Raw genomic sequence first — 19454 nt, 5'->3', positions numbered from 1 at the left:
GCGTGGATCAGTTCGAGGAATGTTCGTTTCGGTCAATCAGAAGCCACATGTAGTGGGAGATAGTCGTTGGGTCCCGGAGGGGGGCGTGGGTGAATAACGAGAGGAATGTGGGAATCCGAGGAATGTTATGCGACAAGTAATGATCTAAAGAGGCATGATTAGGGAGGTACAAGGACCAAAAGAGTTGTCGCCCTGTCGGAAAGCGAGGAAAGAACACGCAGAGAGTTGTAGTTTCTCTACACGAAAAGACACAAATGTCTGAGTCGCAAATGAGAAGTATCCGTGCCCCCCTTGAGAGACATTTCGGTGGAGACCTGGAGGCCACTTAAAGAGACGTGGGGAAGACACTCACCGTATAAAAAAAAAGAATAACACACAATCCGAAGAAAAAGAATGAAAAAAAAGAAGGAAATGGAAATATCTCACAAGAGCTTGAAAGGAGAAAAGATTAAAATCGAAGATCGAAGATCACCCCCACAGCCTATCTCTTGGACCAGAAGCTGGGACTTCGGAGGATAACTGCCTTCGCCTTGCTTCATCTGCCGTTAGCTACACATTTTAAGATTACATTCTCCTAACATATGTGCTTGTTCAATCAATAATTGACGAACACAGTTCAATGTTTATTCCCATTCGCCTGAAATAGTGCATATCTACAATTAAAATGTGATGGATCCTTACATACTTTGCTTCATACATAGTACTCCGTACTCCGTACCCTACAACACTCCATACCCCTGAAACAATGTGAAGCCCCGAACGGTGGGGTCAATATGGCCAATGAGAAGATCGAATCTCTTACAACCTATAAGAGAAGACAGAGTAAAAAGAGTAAAAAAGCAAAAAAACAAAAACAAAACATAGCATTCAGTTTCAAAAGTACGTCAGGTATGTATGTAACATCTCATTTTCAGCCTATCGCCAGGGTCTTCTTCTGGGTCTCTGGCCAGTCCTGTGGTAGTAGTCTTGTAGTCTAGTAGTTAGTCGACGCCGGATAGTTTGAATGCTTGGCTACATATGCTTCAATAGAATTAGAATCCTAGAGCTCTGAATACCGTGTATAGGAGTAATGTCTTAACGGTTTCATGTCTAGTACAAACATACATGTAGTCATAAGCTACAGTCGTGTTGCGTCTTCTAGGGGCTTCAAGAAGTACTTTCTCTGAAGGACTATATATAGATTCCAAATTGCTACTATCAAGGATCCTATTATAGTCATCCAAGATAAAGAGAGGGTTCTTGCCGTGCTTCCTCGGACTTCATACACATATAAGTTATCAGAGCAGCAATGACTACATACATCCACGACAATGATAAGAACAAGGAGAAAGAGCCATAACTCAAAAATTTCCCTTGTGGTACCGAACTGATCTCCCATGATCAAAATGAGACATCGACTTAGAGTGGTATTGTAAGTAGATTCGATGTTCTGAGGCAATCGCTATATACCAATCGACCCTAACTTCCGCCTAGACCCGTTCAGGTGATGGCCATATCGCTTGCCTCATCATATATACATCTCTAGGGCTATATACTCCGCTCTACATAGCAATTATTCTATCTCACTTTTACCCCTTAACACAAAGCACTAACGTATTCAAAACCTTACCTCCAATATACTCAAAAGAAACAAGAGGCTTAGACCCATTGAATGCTCCGGAGAGGCGGGCAAATGAAGAGAAAATGCGGATTTACTCAAATACGGCAATACCCTCAGGATTGAAAGCAAGATCTTCGTGAATATCATCATTACCGGCTATCTTCTTCGAGAACCCGTTCAGCAGGAGGAATCTGTTAAGAGAATGTCCAGAGCAGCCATTAAATATCATCAAAAGACACCTATCAAACCCGTCGACATAAATACAGCGAGATTGAGCAGAGTTCCTACCTCTTCGAATCGATGCTTCCTTTGAGCCCTTTACAGAAGCCCTACGATTCCTTAAGAGAAGATCCAACATAGTATCTTCGCGAGGAACTAGTTCAAGACTGTCGTAGGGAGAGGGGGTTGTTGTGGTCGAGGCTGTGGCGGCTGCAAAAAAACGCCTATGAATTACCAACCGTACTAGAGGTATAGGACACTGTACAACTTGGTGTCATTATTGCTTTGTGCGAGGTTTTGATTATAATACAAGCAAGGAGCGAAAGACTGTTGATGGACTTAGAAGCAAAGTCGAGGATATAAATCTACCCTATATCACTAGGATGGCAGAGGCTTATTTCTTGAAGCCTAGGCGGTGGTGGGAATAAGTATCTTGATATAACTAGATCGGGATTTTTGTGATGAAAGTTCTATTCATAGTCTTATCTGTAGGTTGGCTTTTTCGCTGAACAATTCCCCATTCTCACGTTCCACCGTGCACCTAGATAATGGCCTATCTAGGCCTTTGGCTTCTCAGTTGCACTGAAGCGTTGCGTGTTCCGGCAGTTTGTCCGTCCTCCCCGAAGATGGAATTGATACAAGCCCTTGATTATACATAGAAAATTCCTCTGCACAGATTATGCTTTTCATAGCCTTTATATACAGCTAAGAAGAAATCGAAAAGACATATAAAAAGACACAAAAAGAAGATTGGAAAAACACAGTAGAGCATTGGAGTATCCTTGCACACAATGTCCTCAATATTCCCGGATATTTTAGAGTCAAATAGACCGGAATATCAAAGTTTTACGTCCTCAAGCATAAAGGCCGCATAAGAAGCCGACTATACTTGTAAGCGAATAACTAGGAAAAAAGCAAAAACAAAATAAAGGGGAATAGATTTAACTTTCAATAAGTACATCTCATTTCCGGAACATGCTAAGGGTCTCTTCCTTGCGCCAGTCCAGATCCAATTGACCCTCATAGACATCTTCAATAATCTGTCGGGTGCGGTCATACGTTTTCTCATACCGGTTCTCGCACTCCCGAAGTACCTTGACAACAAGGCTACGACTAAGACCGGGATCATCGGCATCACCAAAGTGCTTCTCCACGCGTTTCTTAAGCATTTCGATGCCACGGCGGATTTCCTTGTTATCGTAGGAGGCAAGCACCTTCTTCGCAATCATGCGGGAGTGGCTGGCGCGGGCAGCGATATCGGTCGGGTTACCGCCCGCAGCGAGGAGGTTGTCAATCGACTGCACGAAATCAATCAGTTTACCTAGTGGGCGGTGAATGACGGCGTTGAGGTAGAGGTTCATGTGCTCCTGGAAGTCTTGGCGGGCCCGACCGGCCCAGCGTTCAAGTGCGGGGATGTTGTGTACATCTACTTCCTCGATGTAGTGGTTCATGTTCTCGATGAGGAGGATGTGGTAGTTCAGGATCTCCTTGTCTTCCGGATCACCCGCGCCCGCAGTGACACCCGGAGGTTGGCCGGGTGCTTCCTTAGCAATGAACTTGAGTGACTCCCACATCGCACGGTTGATGCGGTCGTATGCGTCATTAACGCTAACGCGAATGTCGCAGAAGGCGCCGGACGGGGATGATAGCATGGTTTCTACCGCATTGGAGAAGTTGGGGAACACCCGCATGAAGGAAATTACTCCCTTCCGCTTGTTCACCTTGACCTTGGTATCCTCAATCCCTCGGATTTGCTCGTCTACAAATCGGTTGAACAATCCCATTAAGCGAGAATGGATTTTCTGCAGTGCATGAAGAATGAACTCTTGGTTCGTGTCATCAAAGTCATTCATGGCAGTCTCCAAGGCATGGAGAATACCGATTCCTTGGAGAGGATCAGCTTGCATCGCCCAGTCCACCATGCTCTGCATATCGTTCGGCCAGAATGAGTAAATCTCACCCATAATCTGCTCGACTCTCTTTGCCATTCCCCGATCAGGATCATGCGGCTGGTTGGCAGAGAAATCAGGACAAGTGCGGTTTTCGGGGATGGCCGCAGACACCAGGTCGGGGAAATCGGCGCTGGCAAGAGAATTGAGATGGAAGAATTGGACGACGAAGTTCTGCTCCTGAGCCATCATATTCAATGTCTCCCGCAGAGTCCCAGCAAATGCCTCAGATGGCTCAGCCTTTCCTTGCTTCTTCGCGCCGCCCGAAGCCAGTCGAAGCCCAGCGGCAGCTCGCACCGTCTTGCCTCGTCGCACGGTCAGTTTCCGTGCAGCCATGGTGAGACCCTCGGCTTCTTTCTCTTTCTCTTGGTGTGTGAAGAGGAGTTCCTGCTCATCTCCCGTTGGTTTGCGCGCGGTCGTCTTCCAAGCCGTATTATTATCGCGGAAGTCGCCCTGGTACGAAGGCTTGGACTGCTGCTCATAGAGGCCGACAAGGCTACGCCACTCTGCCATGCTAACCTCCTTAGAAAACAGCATTAGGGCATTGTATCGCCAGACCTCTTGACGGAAGTGTCCTCGTGCGGCACTGTCCAATTTCATCGCATCCTTGGCACCGCCGTTGGTCCAATCAACGCGTTTTTGCTCTGCCATTTTGAAGGCAAGGGCCATGAACTGTTGCAGTCGGTTGAGGAACATGGTTGCAGTAGAGCGATACTCTTCCTTCTTTTGTTTGATCGCACGCATCTGGCCGATTTCTGTATCAGCATAGACACCGACACTTGCATCGACTTGACGCTTCTTGTTTTGTCCAATGTCAGAATCGATCGTGAGCATGGCCTTGTACAACGTCGCCAGAGCGTTTTCAGTATCCTTCAACCCATCGGGGTTGCTCAAAGAGGCTTCCTTGAGGGGTCCCAGCTCGGATGAAGATATTGAAAGTGTCTTCAATAGTGTTTGGAGTTCGTTTTGCAGGAGCTTCTGATTTGCTGTTTGAACCTGCAGACCTTGACCTTGAGCTTCAATGTAGGCGACATCCTCATGAAGAGTCTGTAATGTAGTCTCATTAGCCGACTAAAGATCAATCCCGATTTCGTAATGCCAAAACTTACGTTCAGTTCATGAGAGTAAAGGGTTAAAAGACCATCCAGCTCATCACACTCCTCAATCGTCCTATCGATCAAGCTCGCAAGTTGTTCCACCTTTCCTTCCTGCTGTTCAAGGTTGCCAAGCCAGCTGGTGGCCTCGACACGGCCAATCTCACGGCGAACATCTGCTTCCAAATCCTCAATCTTCTGTTCATCTGCCAACCGTCCGTTCCAGCCCAAATCAGTGAGGATGTCATCAAAATCAATACCACGTCCGTCGAGAACGGTGGGGTCGATTCCAAGGGCCTGGCAATATTTCATAGTGTGGTCTTCATGGCGTCTGCGACGACGTCCCTGAGTTGCCGGGGATGGCGATCTTGAACGATCTTCAACCTTTACAACAACATCGGAGAGGTTCTCCCGTGATATCTCAGGAGTTTGAACAGGGGCAACTGCGACCTCCTCGGGTGCTGGCTCTGTAATCTCGACCGTTGGTGTCTCCGGCTCTGCAGCAGGCGCGGGGAGTTGTAGATCTTGTTCCGACTTTGTTACCACTGGACTCTGCGGGGGATCAGTTGCCGACCGGGAGAGGGACGGCGCTGGAACAACGCTGGTGATACCATCAGGGCCCTCGGCATCGGCCTGTGACTTCTTCGCGGCTGCCAGCAGTCGCTCACCAGCCCCACCAACCCTGGGCTTGAAACCAGCATAAGCATTTGCAGCCTTTTTCCAGGCGCCTGCAATGTCTTTTCCTTCTTTTTTCTTGACCATAGGACCGAGCCCCGGGCGATGCGGCTCGAATTCGCCAGTTTCTTCAACCTCCTCCGGGGAAGGTTGAGATGGCGAGTCCGCGGCAGGAACGGTTTCGATAGGGGTCTTGGGATTTTGATAGGAAGGCTGAATAGGCTCTGGCAAGGGCAGATTCGCCGCCATAATAGCAGCAGGCTCTGAAACCAGTCCCTCGATTGCTGGTGATGAAGATGGTTCCCGCGGCTGTCCGGAAGGTCCAGCTAACAAGGTATCCGATGCACTTTTCTCTTGAGGCAAAGAGGGCTGATTAAACGTGAATGCCTTCTCCCCGCCACCACGTTGGGGCGACTTTGGCCCAAAGCTGGGCGTGGGACGTGGGGCTGTGTCCCTATTCTCATTATTGGAAGAACCAGAAGTGGTAGGACGAAGTGCATCATTGCTGCGCATGAATTCTGGTGCCTTATTCTGAACTGGCTGAGTAGCAAGAGGTGGGGGTTTGGGAGCAGAAGAAGGGCGGAGTGACTCTGGAATACCGGCATAGTTGCTGGCTTGCGCTGCAACAGTCAGATTATCTGTTCCCCTGGGCTCCGATTGCGAACCCGGGGGTTTTGCGTTTGGTGCGCTACGCTCGGCTGTGCGTAGCGGCGGTTGCTGGTCCAGAGGTGGCCCAGAAAGGAGAGACGGAGGAGGAGATTTGTGTAGATCAAAGGGGGATGGCGCCGATCTGCCTTGTCCTGTAGATGGCCGAGAACCGGTCGACGGCCGAGATATCTGCTCATGGCTCTTTTGGGTGCGAAGTGTGGGGTCTTCGGAAGGCTTCCGTTTGACATCCCGAGGCGCATCGCGACTGGCATCACGACCTCTGTATGATGGTTGTAGCGAAGGAGGCATCGGGCTGTCCGAGGCTGAAGGAATTGGACCTGGTCCCCTTGGCGGCGGAGCATTTGAAGGAGCGCCTGGTTGTGTCGGTGGTGCTGGTGGTCCCCTTGACGGTGGACCGTTTGAAGGCCCACCTGGTTGCGCTGGTTGCGCTGGCTGTCCTGGCTGTGCCGATTGTCCATGCCTTGCCAGCATTTGTCGCTCCTTGTCATCAAATCCAATGAGGTTGGGGAATTTTCCATTGGTGTATTTCCTGTAGATCTTGACCAGGCTCCCGATGAAGAACTCCTTTTCCTTAGAAGTCCTGGCATGCCAGTAATATGGTTTTCCAATTGTTACTGTGAATCCTACATTGCCCGCCCATTCTTTTTGTTGCTGCTCCCCTGGTGTTCTCGGCACCAGAGACGCAAATGATTGAATTGCGCTTAAATCGTCGAGCATCCAAGTTTTGCCGATAGAGAAAGTCCCCTCATTGTTCTCTCGAGCTTTGTGTATGCGGACTCTACCTGACTTTCGAACCGATATAATAATGATACGAGGTTTTTTGTTCTCCGGTGGCCCGTTTGGCGGGGAAGGGCTGGAGGGATGCGCTGAATCCTCGGTGATGCGGACGTGCGTTATATAGGATTCGAGCACTAGAAGCGAAAAAGTGGGTTAGCAGAGAGCGCGGGAAAAATGATATTTCAACGAAGCAAACGCGTTGCGATCCCGTCTAGGCTCTGTACGTCACTTTCGCAATGTGTTGCAAAACACACCACTATTGACTGAACTTGGGTGGGTGGGCAAAATCGAGGAAGTACGTTGATAGTGTACGTACAGAGACCATCTTCATCCTTTTTTGCGAAACAACTATGAATGATGCGCTTCTTCTCATCCTCGAAGGCGGCCCCTCTTGTCATGGTACTCGGGCTAGAGCCCGAATCAGATTGCAGATTTCCACGAGGTGGTAGCGGGCCTGGCGGAGGCCCGCGGGGACGGTCTCGGCCATTCATTATGATATCGAGGGACACAAAGCTCACGTGTGGGTAGCCGCGAGATCAAGGGGACATGGTCGGGAGGGTCGGAAACGGGCGACGCCACTACGCACCACGCGCGGAAGGAATTGGAATCCGTTAAGTGACAAGGCGTTTGTGACACGGCGGAATATGACGAGGTGTAAAGCAATAGACGTTGTAGGCCAGAGTACTGCAAGTGGCCAGCGCTGAACTTCGAATTAGCTCATCAACGTGTCTCGGCGGAACCTTGGAAGGCGGAGAGCTTGGAGCGGAGTATCGAATTGATCCGGGGTTGCTGAGCTGTAAACAAACGTGCGGAATGTTAGAGATTAACATTGAAATGAGCGCAGGCTTTTTTTAAATGACATTGTCCACTAGAGTCTCACTATACGACCTGCTTTTTGGTGTATTGACAAACAGAGGTGTTATCGCTTGACTTTGATCCTATTGACCTTTAATTGCCAGCCTAAAATTAGTCATCCATCCCCATGCCCGGCTGTTGGGCGCCAGATCCAGGCTCCAGCCCTGGTGCCTGGAGGGTAGAAACTGCGTATTGTACTATATCTTCAAGTTAATACATACATCATATACATCGCGTTAGCTTTTTATAGTCATAATGTCCTCCAGCAAGATCAATTTCATCATTGGGAACAAGAACAAGCTTGTTGAAGCTAGAACAATCCTGGGTGATACGGTGCAGCTTTCAAATCGAAATATAGAGATCCCTGAAATCTAGGGTCCTCTTTCAGAAATTGCGCGAGACAAGTGTCAAAAAGCAGCTATAGCAGTGTGCCATTATGAAACATTTTCTGCTAGCAGAGCACATTCAGGTTAAATGTGAATGTTTCTTTCCATAGGTCAATGGCCCTGTCTTGACAGAGGATAGTGCCCTTGAATTCAGGGCACTCAAAGGTTTACCTGGGCCATATATGCATGTCCGATATCAATTGCTGTCATGGTCTTCTCTAATACCTCCCAGAAAGTCGTTCTACTCTGCTCTAGGTGATGATGGCCTATGCAAACTACTCGCCGGCTATGACGACAAAGCAGCCACGGCCGTATGTACAGTTGCCTTCTCTGCCGGCCCAGGATCTGAGCCGCTCCTTTTTCAGGGACATACGGAAGGCAAAATCGTCGATAAAAGGGGAGAAAGTGGGTTTGGTATGTTTTCTAATCGTCTATTGCATGTTTCACGAGAGACCAAGCCTAATCTTTCTTCAGGTTTTGATCCCATCTTTGAAGTCGAAGGCCAAACCTATGCAGAAATGAGTTTTGCATACAAGGTGCGTTGATTCGGGGAAGCATCTTGTGAATTCACTAGTCACTAATTTAAGCAAACAGAATACGGTTTCTGAGAGGTTCAAAGCCCTGGAGAAATTGCAGGACTGGCTGAGGAATACAGCATGACTGGACTGTCATCAGACCTAAACATTGTCGTATGAGCGTTGAAAGCGTCAGAGTTATTTAGCTCCGCAATAAGCTATATGAATGGATAGTCTATATCGGAACATCTATGGATGCATGTGATCTGCATTTGAATAGAGAAGCCCTAGGTACATTGCCTAGCTTTGATCCTGAAGAGCCACTATTGTCTGAATAATAGGTTGCCATTTTGCTTTACTTTGCCTTGCCTTGATTTGCTTTTGATTAAGAGCTGAAGCACCATGTAGACCCTAATCGAACGATAAGATACACGTGCGGTGGAATAACAAATCTTGGAAAATGAAAAAGGTGAGGTGAGGATCGCAGGATGAGGGCGGTGAAAGGACCAATCAGCGAACCGAAACACATTTGTCGGAATAGCCGCGTGCTAACCACCGCCTCTCTCCACTAATCAACGCTCACCAACCTTCGCCAATCACCGTAAAGCTTATGCCTTACCGCCTTTTATATACTTTTTTTTTTCTCCCTTTCTTTTTTGGTTCCTGGCAGATTATTTCTAAATAGCCTCTCTTTACCCCAAAGGTTCTCTTCTTTTCGCTATCCTCGAAACGAACCGTTCAGTCACTATGGCCAAGGTTTCAAGCAAGAAGACTTCGGTCAAGAAGGTATGCTTGACTTTCGACTGACATGTCGATTGGCATGATCTACAAACAGACCAGAGGATCAGACTGACAATGTCCTAATTAGACCGAGTCTTCCAAGACTACCAAGTCCATTCCCCCTCAGCTGATCGCCTCAGTTGCGGCTTTCTTGTCGGACAATTTCCCCGAGACCAGCACCGCATTCACCAAGGAAGCGGCAAAGTCGAGCAAGAAGAGCGATGCGAAAAATGCACCCTCTCTCTTGGAACTCTTCCAAGCCTCCGAGCAGGGATCCAGCGTTAAGAAGTCTGCTAGCCCCAGTTCTTCTTCTAGCTCAAGCAGCAGCTCTGATAGCGACTCGGATGTTGAGATGGGCGACGCCACTCGCTCGTCCTCTTCCTCTTCCAGCTCCGACAGTGATGCGGACGACGAGGATGATGATGAGTCTCCTGCGGCTCCCGCCCCTGCCCCCGCCCCCGCTCAGAAGTCTGCCGGTGTGAAGCGCAAGGCCGAGTCCAGCAGCGAGTCCAGCAGCTCTTCGGACTCTGACTCGTCCTCTTCGTCCGAAGATGATAGCCCCAAGGCTAAGAAGGCCAAGACCTCTCCCACCCCTAAGGAGGCTTCTTCTTCTTCTTCTTCTTCGTCCTCATCCGACTCTTCGTCTTCTTCGGATTCTTCCAGCTCTGACTCCGATTCCTCGTCGGGCTCCTCTTCTTCTTCTTCCTCCTCCGACTCTTCTTCATCTGATTCCTCCGATTCCTCGTCTGAATCTTCTTCCGACTCCTCTTCTGATTCTTCCTCTTCGTCCGACTCTTCTTCTGAGTCCGAGTCCGAGTCCGAGAAGGAATCCAAGAAGGCCCTGAAGAAGGCAAAGAAGACTCCTCTCCCCGAGTCCGACTCCTCTTCCGACTCCGAATCTTCCTCATCCGGCAGCAACACCGTCGCCCCTTCCTCGGAGACCGAGATTAAGCCCGTCAAGAAGGCTGAGGAGGCTGTGCAGTCCACCTCCTCGAGCGCCAGCCCCGCTCCTGGAAACGGACCTGTTAAGAAGAAGCACACCGGAGCTCGCCCCACCCCTCTGGCTCTCCTAAGTGAATTGCCCCACAACCACCCCTCTAACGACTATATGTCGTACGCCTACGCAGACCGCGCCTGGAAGGACCTGTCCGTGACTCGCGGCAAGGGATTCACCAAGGAAAAGAACAAGAAGAAGCGTGGCTCTTACCGCGGCGGTCCCATCGACATCGCCCCCGGCACCACCTCTTTCAAGTTCGAGGACTAAACGACGACTCTTGCTTTTGCGACACAACCATATTCGCTAGTCCATAATATCAGGCTATCGTCAGCATCTAATCAAAACATTTGCCACCAAACCCACAAGGACCCCCGAAACTGGGCTTTTTGTCTTGGATGTCGCTTTGCCGAAGGGAAGAATCGCTATGTTTTTGTCGCTGCAGACTTTGCAGTGCAACTCAGGTTTGTTGCAATGGATGAATATGGAGAGATAAGGCTCTCATATCTCACATCATACTTTACCAATTTCACTCAGCACGGCGTACACGGAGCTATGGACTAGATCGTTGGACTCAACATTTGCCATAGAAATTTTTTTTTTTTGCTCATTAGCTTACATCAATCAAAAGTTTGGGATCCGTTCTCGACGAACTTTCGCAGTATTTGCAACCCCCTTTGAAGTATGAAAGAAGCCAAAGACGTAACCTACCACACCTTCTAGTCTGACAATCTACGAAAAACAGTGCAATCTACAAAAACAAAAAACTCAAAATGTACAACCTACCCATCCCTTCTCCTCCAAGCCCCAGGCTCCTCCAAGCTCTCCCACCTATAATCCCAACCCGTATGTGTCTCTTCCACATCCCCAGGCCCAAGATCCGCAAACGTGCGCTGACTCCTCAGCTTAGAAATAGTAGCGAAGTCATCCTCATCCGGACGCTCATACCCAGCCAGATTGAACGCCTCGGCGTTCCAGCGTGGTAAATCCCCGGAACCCGTATTCACGCCTAGGTCCAGATTATATTCGTACCACTCTTTTTGCGGACCGGTTAGGTCATCCGTAGACGCAAAATCAAGCCGGACGACCCCATCCACGATACCTGTGTAGACGGTTGGTGAGGAAGGCGAGGGCGAGGACATTGTGTAGATGGGGCCTCGGTAGGGACCTCTTTGGCGGGTGCGGGTTGGGGGTGGGGTTTGTTGGGGGAATATTTTGGGTGGTGGGTAGGAAAGGAACATGGAAAAGCCCCTTTTAGGACGGGGTTTTGCGTTTGTTCTGAGGTTGGTGTTGGCTTTGGTATTCCTTGTCGTTTGCGTGCTCTGTGATTGCGAGGCGGGTACTTGGGCGTCGAGGTAACTGTAGGTGTTGCACATGCGCAGATCGAAGATTTTTACTACGGCTTCGCCGCCGGCTCCGGCTAGGAAGTGGTCGTGGCCGAATCCGTGGAGGCTGTAGATTGGGTTGAAGTCTGTGGCATCTTTGTAGGAGACTTCGAAGGGACTTGGAGAGCGCAGATCGTGGAGTCGGACGGTGTGGTCGTCCCAGGCGGTTAGGAAGACTTCGCCCGGGGAGCCTGCGAAGTTATGCTTATTGAGGGATTCAATGGCACCGATATTGACATTGGAATTGAGGTTTGTGGAGTTGGTGTCTAAAGAGCCGATTCCGATTTGTCGATATGCAGAAACGCCGTCTGGGGTGATTTTCGAGATGGACAAGGAGTTTTCTACATTTCCGGTTCCGACTGCTACCAGCGACGAGGATAGCAGCTTCGAGTAGTTGTTTCGCGAGGAGCCTTCCGGGATAAGCCATGTGAATGGCTCTATTTCTTCTTTGTCGGTCTCGGTATGGTAGAAAGCGATGGATCCATTTTCAAAATGAGCAGCCAAAGTAGATTCGGTATCGCTGCTCAGATCAGTTTTATCGAGTCTTAGTCCATGTGCAATGAACTTCTGCTTGTACTCAAATGTTGCTTCATTGGGAGAGATGACAAGATGAGCAATATCACCTCGAACCCGACCAAAGATCAGATGCTCCACGCTGGTATCATTGCTGTATTGATTCCCCGAGGACAAAAGATGCAGAGAACAAATGTCATCATATGTGCTAATATGATCAATATCATTGAACACAAGCCAGTCTTCTTGCGAGCGAGCACCAGTTTGCTTGATCCTCATCACAAGCTGGTTGGCAGCACCCCAGGCAAGAACCTCTTTCCTATCAGCCCAACGTTGGCCATTCCAGATCTCGTAAGAATCAATTGCAGGTCTATACCCAAGAGTCGGATTGTCCTGGCGAATTACCTCGTGAGAACCGATTCGAGTCGCAGTTTCAGGTGGCACAACAAATCGTCCGATGATGGATTTCCTGTCCAATGCCCGGGACCTGGAGGTCAAAGCTTGCGCTGCATCTTTCCAGAACGGCGGTGTTTCGATAGATGGGAATTTGCTTCGCACAAATGCTCGGAAGATCCGAGAATTTTCAGCTGTAACAATATCATGTAGTCGGTGACATGTCTGGGACAAATGGGCTAATGCATTGGCAGTTGGGAGATGTGTCGCGATTTGATATATGATCTCCGATGGGAGCTCGGAGAGCATCTTGAAAGTGTAAGCCTGATCGACAGGGATGTGAAAGGAACAAAGCTTTTGTGCTTTCAGACTATCGCCATCGTTATTCGTTTTCCGCCACTTTTGTGTGTTTTGATGATGTTCATTGAGTGTGCTGGAAAGGGAAGTTCTGCAGAGACAGCTCTGTTCATTCAACGACAAGCAGATTACAGCTTCGATCTATATTTTACCCCACAATTGTTGGTCGTGTGATGTTCATATATTCATACATTATGCCGTAGGGCAGCAATTTAATACACAAATTGCCCCCTGTGGGCACCGGTTGCCTTATGACGTAAGCACATGGCCTCGCGCGGGCGCTTGGACAGCTCTGGAGGGTTGTCTTCATTTTTTTCTGTACCAGAGAAGCTACTAAGTAGACTTTGGAGCTATAAATTAGAGTGAAAGACTATTGTTAGAGAGGAGACTTATGGACTACAATGTAGAAGTACTGTACAATGTAGAAGTACTGAGTACACTGGAAACTCTCTGTATTGCGTTAGGAGAGGAAGAAACTAAAACCCGCGAGTCTCCCTCAGCTCTGGGACCTGAGGGAGACTCGAAAGTAATAAATTATGTAAGCCATTTTACGAGCCCTAACTATGTTGTAGAGTCTCTCAACTGACAGCTCGCTCCGCTAAAGAAAGCCAAGGTTGAAGAACCAATCAGAATCCTCTTGACAAAGTACTAATGACGATCACTTCCTACTAAGGTATTGTGGTCTCGGCAGAAGACAGTCTATCCGAAAATAGACATGATTCACATGAATGGCGTGTGAACGGAGATCATCGTTATTTCACCTCGTATTGAGGAGCGAGCACAATCGGATGATTCATGATATTGAGTTTATATACTGTGTCCCCCTACGGCTGTAACAACCACATCTACAAACCGCACATAAGACAAAATTCTGAGTTCCCACACACCATGGCGATCAGTCTTCTATATCTACCCAACGAGCTTCTCCTACTTCTAGGAGAAGTATCCCCCCTTAGTGTGCTGAACAGTTTAATCCTTACAAACCGTCGCTTAACAGAGCTACTTCACCCAATACTATGGCGATTTGAAGAGAATGCGGATATAAGCCTCGATCTGACAGACCTGTCAATGGAATTCCAACCCAGCATAAATAGTGCCGTGGAATTACTCCCTTATGCTATTTCGACCAACAACACGTTGATAATAAAGAAAGTTCTTCAGCGCAGCCGTCTCGATTATCAGAGCTATCCCGACACAATGAACTATATGCTTCAAAGTGCGGTAGACGCAGGGCGATATGAGTGGGTGCAGATGCTACTGACCGCAATGGAAGAGCAGCATGAGACATTTGACACTTCCACTGTGCTTGCCATGGTACAGAGCATGATGGATCGGAATGACCTGGCCTTAACCGAGCGACTATTACAGCATAGCAAGATCTCAAAGAAAAGCTGGATCAATCTCGGGAAACATGCCTTGAAGCTCCACAATGAGCAACTTTTGCGGATTATTCTCGATTGCAATCAGATCGATCCAGCTCCGGGACAGGCTGATCTTAACCATATTCTTCATTATGGGGCCATGTTTGGCCATGTTTCGTCCGTGGCGCTACTGTCAGAACGAGGAGCGGATGTCAATATGCCGGGGCTTGATATCGAGCATCCGCGCGATACCCCCCTTCATACCGCTGCTCGGGGAAATAATCTAAATGCTGTCGCTTGGATGATTAACCACGGGGCCGATATCAATACCCGGGGCTCCAAGGAGCAGATGGTGGTTACAGCAGCTATTGACAAATTGCGGACCCTGCATTTGTCCCCTAGCCATGGACCGGATATCTGTCAACGAAACTGTTGCAGGTCGCCACGCTTAGTGCGAGAATCCTGTAGCAGACATTGTGGCGATTTCGTGTACCATCACAGGGGCTGCAACCGGGTTCGCCGGCCTTCGGGGTGGAAGCAAGGCAATTTGACCGCTATATTATGTCTCTGGCATTCCCGACATCTCCCGAGATGATATCACTGCTATTAGATCAACTCGATATGGCCCAAATAGGCGAGGAGATTCTGTTCCGCGCTTCATTCTGGCGGGGGAACAGACTATTACTCAAGGAACTGTTGGCCAGAGGAATTTCCTTCGCGGCCAGGCGTGAAGACAACAATGTCCTGCACTGCATTGTTGGTAATACATTTGATCCGTTTGACGACGATCAAGTACAACATAATATCGATGCTGCAGAGTTTGTAATTGATGTCCGTCCGGAAGCACTCTCAGAGGCTGGTAGGGACGGAAACACACCGCTTCACTTGGCCTTCGATAGCCAGCAGCCATTTCTGGTGACGGCGTTGTTGAAACGGGGAGCCTCCCCTCATGTCCATAATAATCACGGTGTAACACCCCTAGGGTTTATGCCGGATTACTGGGGTGATATGTCTCAACAAATGTTTGCGCCATATCTTTGACCCCAAAGTCAGAAGTCAGTAAAGGAAGACTAGCCGATCGATCCACCACTGTTGTTTGAATTGTTTTCGGAAGTTTCTCGCAATACACGTATTTCTATACACAAATGAACATGCAGGACGTAACTTTAGCTCTGTATGTACCTGTATCTATAAGAAACTAGAAGAACAATATTTCCATTCCTTAATAAAGTTTAGTGCGACTTGGCATTAGGGTTCCTTAGCTGGTAACTACTGTGTCCTGCGCGTGTAAGTGAAGCGCATGATCTCTTGGTGCAATCTCATCCCGTTCCTGACGAAAACATTCCACCACTCCTACGAAGTTGGACACTCCGAATCTGCTCTTGCTTGGAAGCTGTTGGTTTTTTTGGGACCCTTCTAAATCATTGGTTAGAACTGGATGCAAGGAAAGCTTATTTACGAGTAAAGCTGAATGAACACGTGTCTTGGAAAAGGTTGAACTAAGCTCACCCCTTTGAAGCAAAACTCATGCTCCGATTTTCCCAATCTCCTGGCTTTTGAGAATTACTGGTCTATGTTTCTTCACATGTAGCAAGAAAGCCAAGAATCATAATTTCAGGATACAGGAGCCTGACCGCAATGTATATACTTGCAAAAGTTGCTGGCGGCGAAGTTGACGAGTATTATGATGTTCTCGAGGCATTCTTTGCTGAAGGTGCCGACGGGTCGGGCCTGGTGATGACATTCCAGCGACAACTCTCTGCGGAAGAGCCTTGGAATGGTGATATTTTAACAGATGACTATTTCAACAACAGTTATTGTGTCACCCTTGGATCTGAAGTGACGATATATGGCGGGCTAGAGCAGGTCTCCTTTCAGGGTTCCAAAGGATACTTTTATTTCTCCGATCATGCGGCTGCCGATCTCGGAGGACGACAACTGGTCGTTGATTTTGAGGTGTCTGAGCAACTCCTACAGCTCTTTCAACAGTTTCTCAGGCAAGCAGTGACATGGGGAGTCCCTAGTCAGATCCCCCAACTCAACGGTTTAGCATTCAAAGGTTCCATCATGGATGCTCCCAACACTCAGCCAAAGGAGCCAGTTGAAGGAATTAAAGCCCCCAATCTCAGAGGCGATCACCTCAAACTCACATTTGTCTCCCAAGAGCAACTGGATCGTGAAGGCGGAAACCCTCCTGAGAATGTGGCCGGTACTAGCGAACCATCCCCCGAGGAAATCGCATATCTTTCTAACTTGACTCCTTTCCAGCAGAAGATATGCGATAGCCTCCACGGTTTGGGCTGGATCGATACCGACATTTTCAACTTTCTGATCCAATTTGAGAACAAGCAAGAACAAATACGGGCTGAAATGAGAATAAAGGGGCAGAGTGAGACCGACATTCAAAAGCTCGGGGATCTCTGTGAGGTAGATATGGAGGATTTCTCGCACCTCCGACGGTCTGGCGGCAACCGGGCCCTTGAGCAATACCAGTCTGAGCTATACCTGCTGCATGAAAATAAGAGACAAAGAAGGGTTATGTTAAATGAAGAATAATTTCATCTTCGTCCCTTTTTCGTTTACTTACGAGGCTCACTGGAAGATGTGTTTGACCTCCATGAACGCAGTGCGTCTCCTGGAGTGCACTTTCTGCGCTCACAAAAACAACACACGTTCAGAATTGATTCATCAGATGTGATAGAGCCGCATCGTATATCGGCCTTTTCTCATAGATTTCATACGCAGCCTCGCGTTGATCATTCAAGGGAAAGCAGCGAGGTTAAGTTTCCATATCTTCGCAATGTAAAGATGTTAACCCCTTGCTTCCCAATCTATGGTGTGGCGATGAACTTAGTCGCAGAATCGACATTGAATGTACTAATTGTATGCATTCTAGTAATGGACGTCGGCTTTAAGGCTTTCATCGCGGCACGATACCCACGGAACTAGGCGGGGAGAGTCGCCAATGGACACTTATCCAGCACCGTGATACCAGTGACGTAACAGATCTGTAGACCATTTTATCGAATAGACGAGCGGTCTCAAAAGAGCTGGGACCTCTAAGCCAAAGGAATGAGATTATATGCGCGTATTGATACTTGAGGGCAAATTCCCGGCATGGATTCACCCACTAAGGGTGGACTCCCCTGTACTAAAACAGTCCCTGTCGATAGATTGTACTAGTACGTCCTTTATAGAACTATACTCTGTATAGGTACATAGAAATATACTTAACGAGATATCCTATCTCTACACTACATGATATCTTATCTAACTAGACTCTCTTAACAATTCTCGAGTACGTTATGTAACCGTGTAACCTTATATTTGATAGATTAATAGCTTAGTGTTAGATAGTTACTATCTAGCGCGGTATACTTTAGCACCTTTACCCCGCGAGGCAGGACCGTTCCTATACAAAGAACCTATTTTGGGATTTAATGTCTCCGAATAGACGAAACAGCTTGCTTGAAGGATCCAACCCATTAACAAAATGGAATGATAATATCTTATCCTAATAAACACTAATACATGCCGATTCCGCGACGGGCGAGCCTGCGCTGTACCCGACCAAGTCCAAGGCCACCACCCATACCCAAGCCTGAACCCAAACCAAGGCCTCCGCCCAGACCATTGCCCAATGCATTCGTTTGAGCTGGGATAATCACAGTTTGCTGTACAGGTTGCTGTGCAGGTTGCTGTTGTTGATATTGGTGTTGTTTACTTCTCAAAGTTAGCTATAACTTTTCGAAAGAATCAATCCAGGGTAATCCACGCTTAGCATACAATTTGTGGGTTGCCACATTCATGCCGACAGCCCCCAGAAGGGCACCTCCTGCAGTGGCTAGCTTTCCGCCGCCCATATGATGGGCTGCATATCCTCCAGCGGCACTACCTACGACAGTAGACCCAAGGCCCTTTTCACCATCTGAGCCCTCAAAACCATGAGGCGCTTTTGCTTGTTGGCATGGACCATCATAATCATAATAGGAGGCGTTCTCACCACGCTGCTGTTGTGGTTCGTACGGTGGGGCGGAGGTAGGAGGTTGAGTTACCCTGGGTGCGGCCGGTGGATGTATAGAGCCGCATTGACACAAGTTTGTGCCAGTGTAGGGCGGGGGAGCTTCATGGACATTACTAGATTGCTGTCCAGAATAGGTATTCTGCTGCTTTAAAATGTGATGTTCAGTATTGCTTGTTACTTGAGCACCTAAGCTGCCGGCGATTTCGCTCGATTGCATTAAACCTAGGATCATTTTGCAGATACCAACTGACCTGAAGACAAGAGCTCTGCTGGTGTGCTTGTTCAAAATAGCCAGCCTCCGCGGAATTACCGTAAATTTCACCGTTGGCGTACGACATTTGAAAGGAAGTCGGGTCTACTCGGTATAGATTGAGAAATTTGTCTGAAGTCTTCAAAATATGGGGGATAATAGATGTACTGATGAATGCGGATGATAATTTTCAATGTTGAGGGAGCGTGTGCTCCTTTTATGCCTTCAAGATTACTTAAAATATTACACAGATAATCCAAATTGATCGGATGAGAATTACACTAAGCCATCCCAGGCGACCATATCACCGTAGGTAGTATGGGCGATAGCACTTTGTCTAACGATAGCATAGGGCAGCGACGATCACCGCCGAGTTCATCGCGCAACTTAGGGATCATCGCGCGCAAATTTTGTTCTCAATGCCACCCACGTCGGGCTTCAGGGATCTGCAATCGAAGGGGCGATGCAAAGGCTTGACTTGAGCAGTCTTGGCATGGGTTTTTGCCTAATCAGCTAAGACGCCTGTGGCTTACCCAGTAAGGCATAGCGTAGACGGGTATCATTCCGACCTCCGACTCCAAATTATGATTCTCCCACCACTTCTTGCCACACATATTGCCGTTAATTCATAATCCTTTATGAATCAGCCGCATACAAT

General features: G+C 48.2%; 8 protein-coding genes across 8 annotated transcripts; 4 read left to right on the top strand and 4 right to left on the bottom strand.

The window, feature by feature from the left end:
• Nucleotides 1-2781: 2781 nt before the first annotated feature.
• N7537_003022 (GTP-Rho binding exocyst subunit SEC3) lies at nt 2782-7474 on the bottom strand (the record flags this gene model as incomplete). The annotated part of the gene is made up of 3 exons (XM_056894080.1): nt 2782-4815; nt 4878-7117; nt 7300-7474. 3 exons carry the CDS (start codon nt 7472-7474, stop codon nt 2782-2784), a joined length of 4449 nt encoding a protein of 1482 aa, XP_056759075.1.
• A 619-nt stretch (nt 7475-8093) lies between these two features.
• Nucleotides 8094-8884, top strand: N7537_003021 (non-canonical purine NTP pyrophosphatase; the record flags this gene model as incomplete). The annotated part of the gene is made up of 5 exons (XM_056894079.1): nt 8094-8171; nt 8214-8264; nt 8335-8638; nt 8699-8760; nt 8819-8884. The coding sequence occupies 5 exons, from the start codon at nt 8094-8096 to the stop codon at nt 8882-8884; spliced, it is 561 nt and encodes a 186-aa protein (XP_056759074.1).
• A 545-nt stretch (nt 8885-9429) lies between these two features.
• N7537_003020 (nucleolar and coiled-body phosphoprotein 1 family protein) lies at nt 9430-10783 on the top strand (the record flags this gene model as incomplete). Its single annotated transcript, XM_056894078.1, has 2 exons — nt 9430-9525; nt 9608-10783. The coding sequence occupies exons 1-2, from the start codon at nt 9487-9489 to the stop codon at nt 10781-10783; spliced, it is 1215 nt and encodes a 404-aa protein (XP_056759073.1). The 5' UTR covers nt 9430-9486.
• A 512-nt stretch (nt 10784-11295) lies between these two features.
• Nucleotides 11296-13113, bottom strand: N7537_003019 (F-box protein; the record flags this gene model as incomplete). Its single annotated transcript, XM_056894077.1, has 1 exon — nt 11296-13113. One exon carries the CDS (start codon nt 13111-13113, stop codon nt 11296-11298), a length of 1818 nt encoding a protein of 605 aa, XP_056759072.1.
• A 936-nt stretch (nt 13114-14049) lies between these two features.
• Nucleotides 14050-15563, top strand: N7537_003018 (ankyrin repeat domain-containing protein; the record flags this gene model as incomplete). Its single annotated transcript, XM_056894076.1, has 2 exons — nt 14050-14973; nt 15024-15563. The coding sequence occupies 2 exons, from the start codon at nt 14050-14052 to the stop codon at nt 15561-15563; spliced, it is 1464 nt and encodes a 487-aa protein (XP_056759071.1).
• Nucleotides 15564-16160: 597 nt separating this feature from the next.
• Nucleotides 16161-17078, top strand: N7537_003017 (uncharacterized protein; the record flags this gene model as incomplete). The annotated part of the gene is made up of 1 exon (XM_056894075.1): nt 16161-17078. The coding sequence occupies one exon, from the start codon at nt 16161-16163 to the stop codon at nt 17076-17078; it is 918 nt and encodes a 305-aa protein (XP_056759070.1).
• Nucleotides 17079-18046: 968 nt separating this feature from the next.
• On the bottom strand, nt 18047-18884 carry N7537_003016 (uncharacterized protein; the record flags this gene model as incomplete). The annotated part of the gene is made up of 3 exons (XM_056894074.1): nt 18047-18245; nt 18309-18691; nt 18798-18884. 3 exons carry the CDS (start codon nt 18882-18884, stop codon nt 18047-18049), a joined length of 669 nt encoding a protein of 222 aa, XP_056759069.1.
• A 306-nt stretch (nt 18885-19190) lies between these two features.
• On the bottom strand, nt 19191-19410 carry N7537_003015 (uncharacterized protein; the record flags this gene model as incomplete). Its single annotated transcript, XM_056894073.1, has 2 exons — nt 19191-19301; nt 19330-19410. The coding sequence occupies 2 exons, from the start codon at nt 19408-19410 to the stop codon at nt 19191-19193; spliced, it is 192 nt and encodes a 63-aa protein (XP_056759068.1).
• Between the last annotated feature and the right edge of the window lie 44 nt (nt 19411-19454).

Source organism: Penicillium hordei (genome assembly GCF_028827395.1).
Source record: "Penicillium hordei strain IBT 12815 chromosome Unknown utg000001l_segment0_segment0, whole genome shotgun sequence".
In the NCBI taxonomy this organism is placed as follows: Eukaryota; Fungi; Ascomycota; class Eurotiomycetes; order Eurotiales; family Aspergillaceae; genus Penicillium; species Penicillium hordei.
The sequence above is the reverse complement of the archived record's forward strand: the minus strand, read 5'-3'. Positions and strand labels throughout refer to the sequence as shown.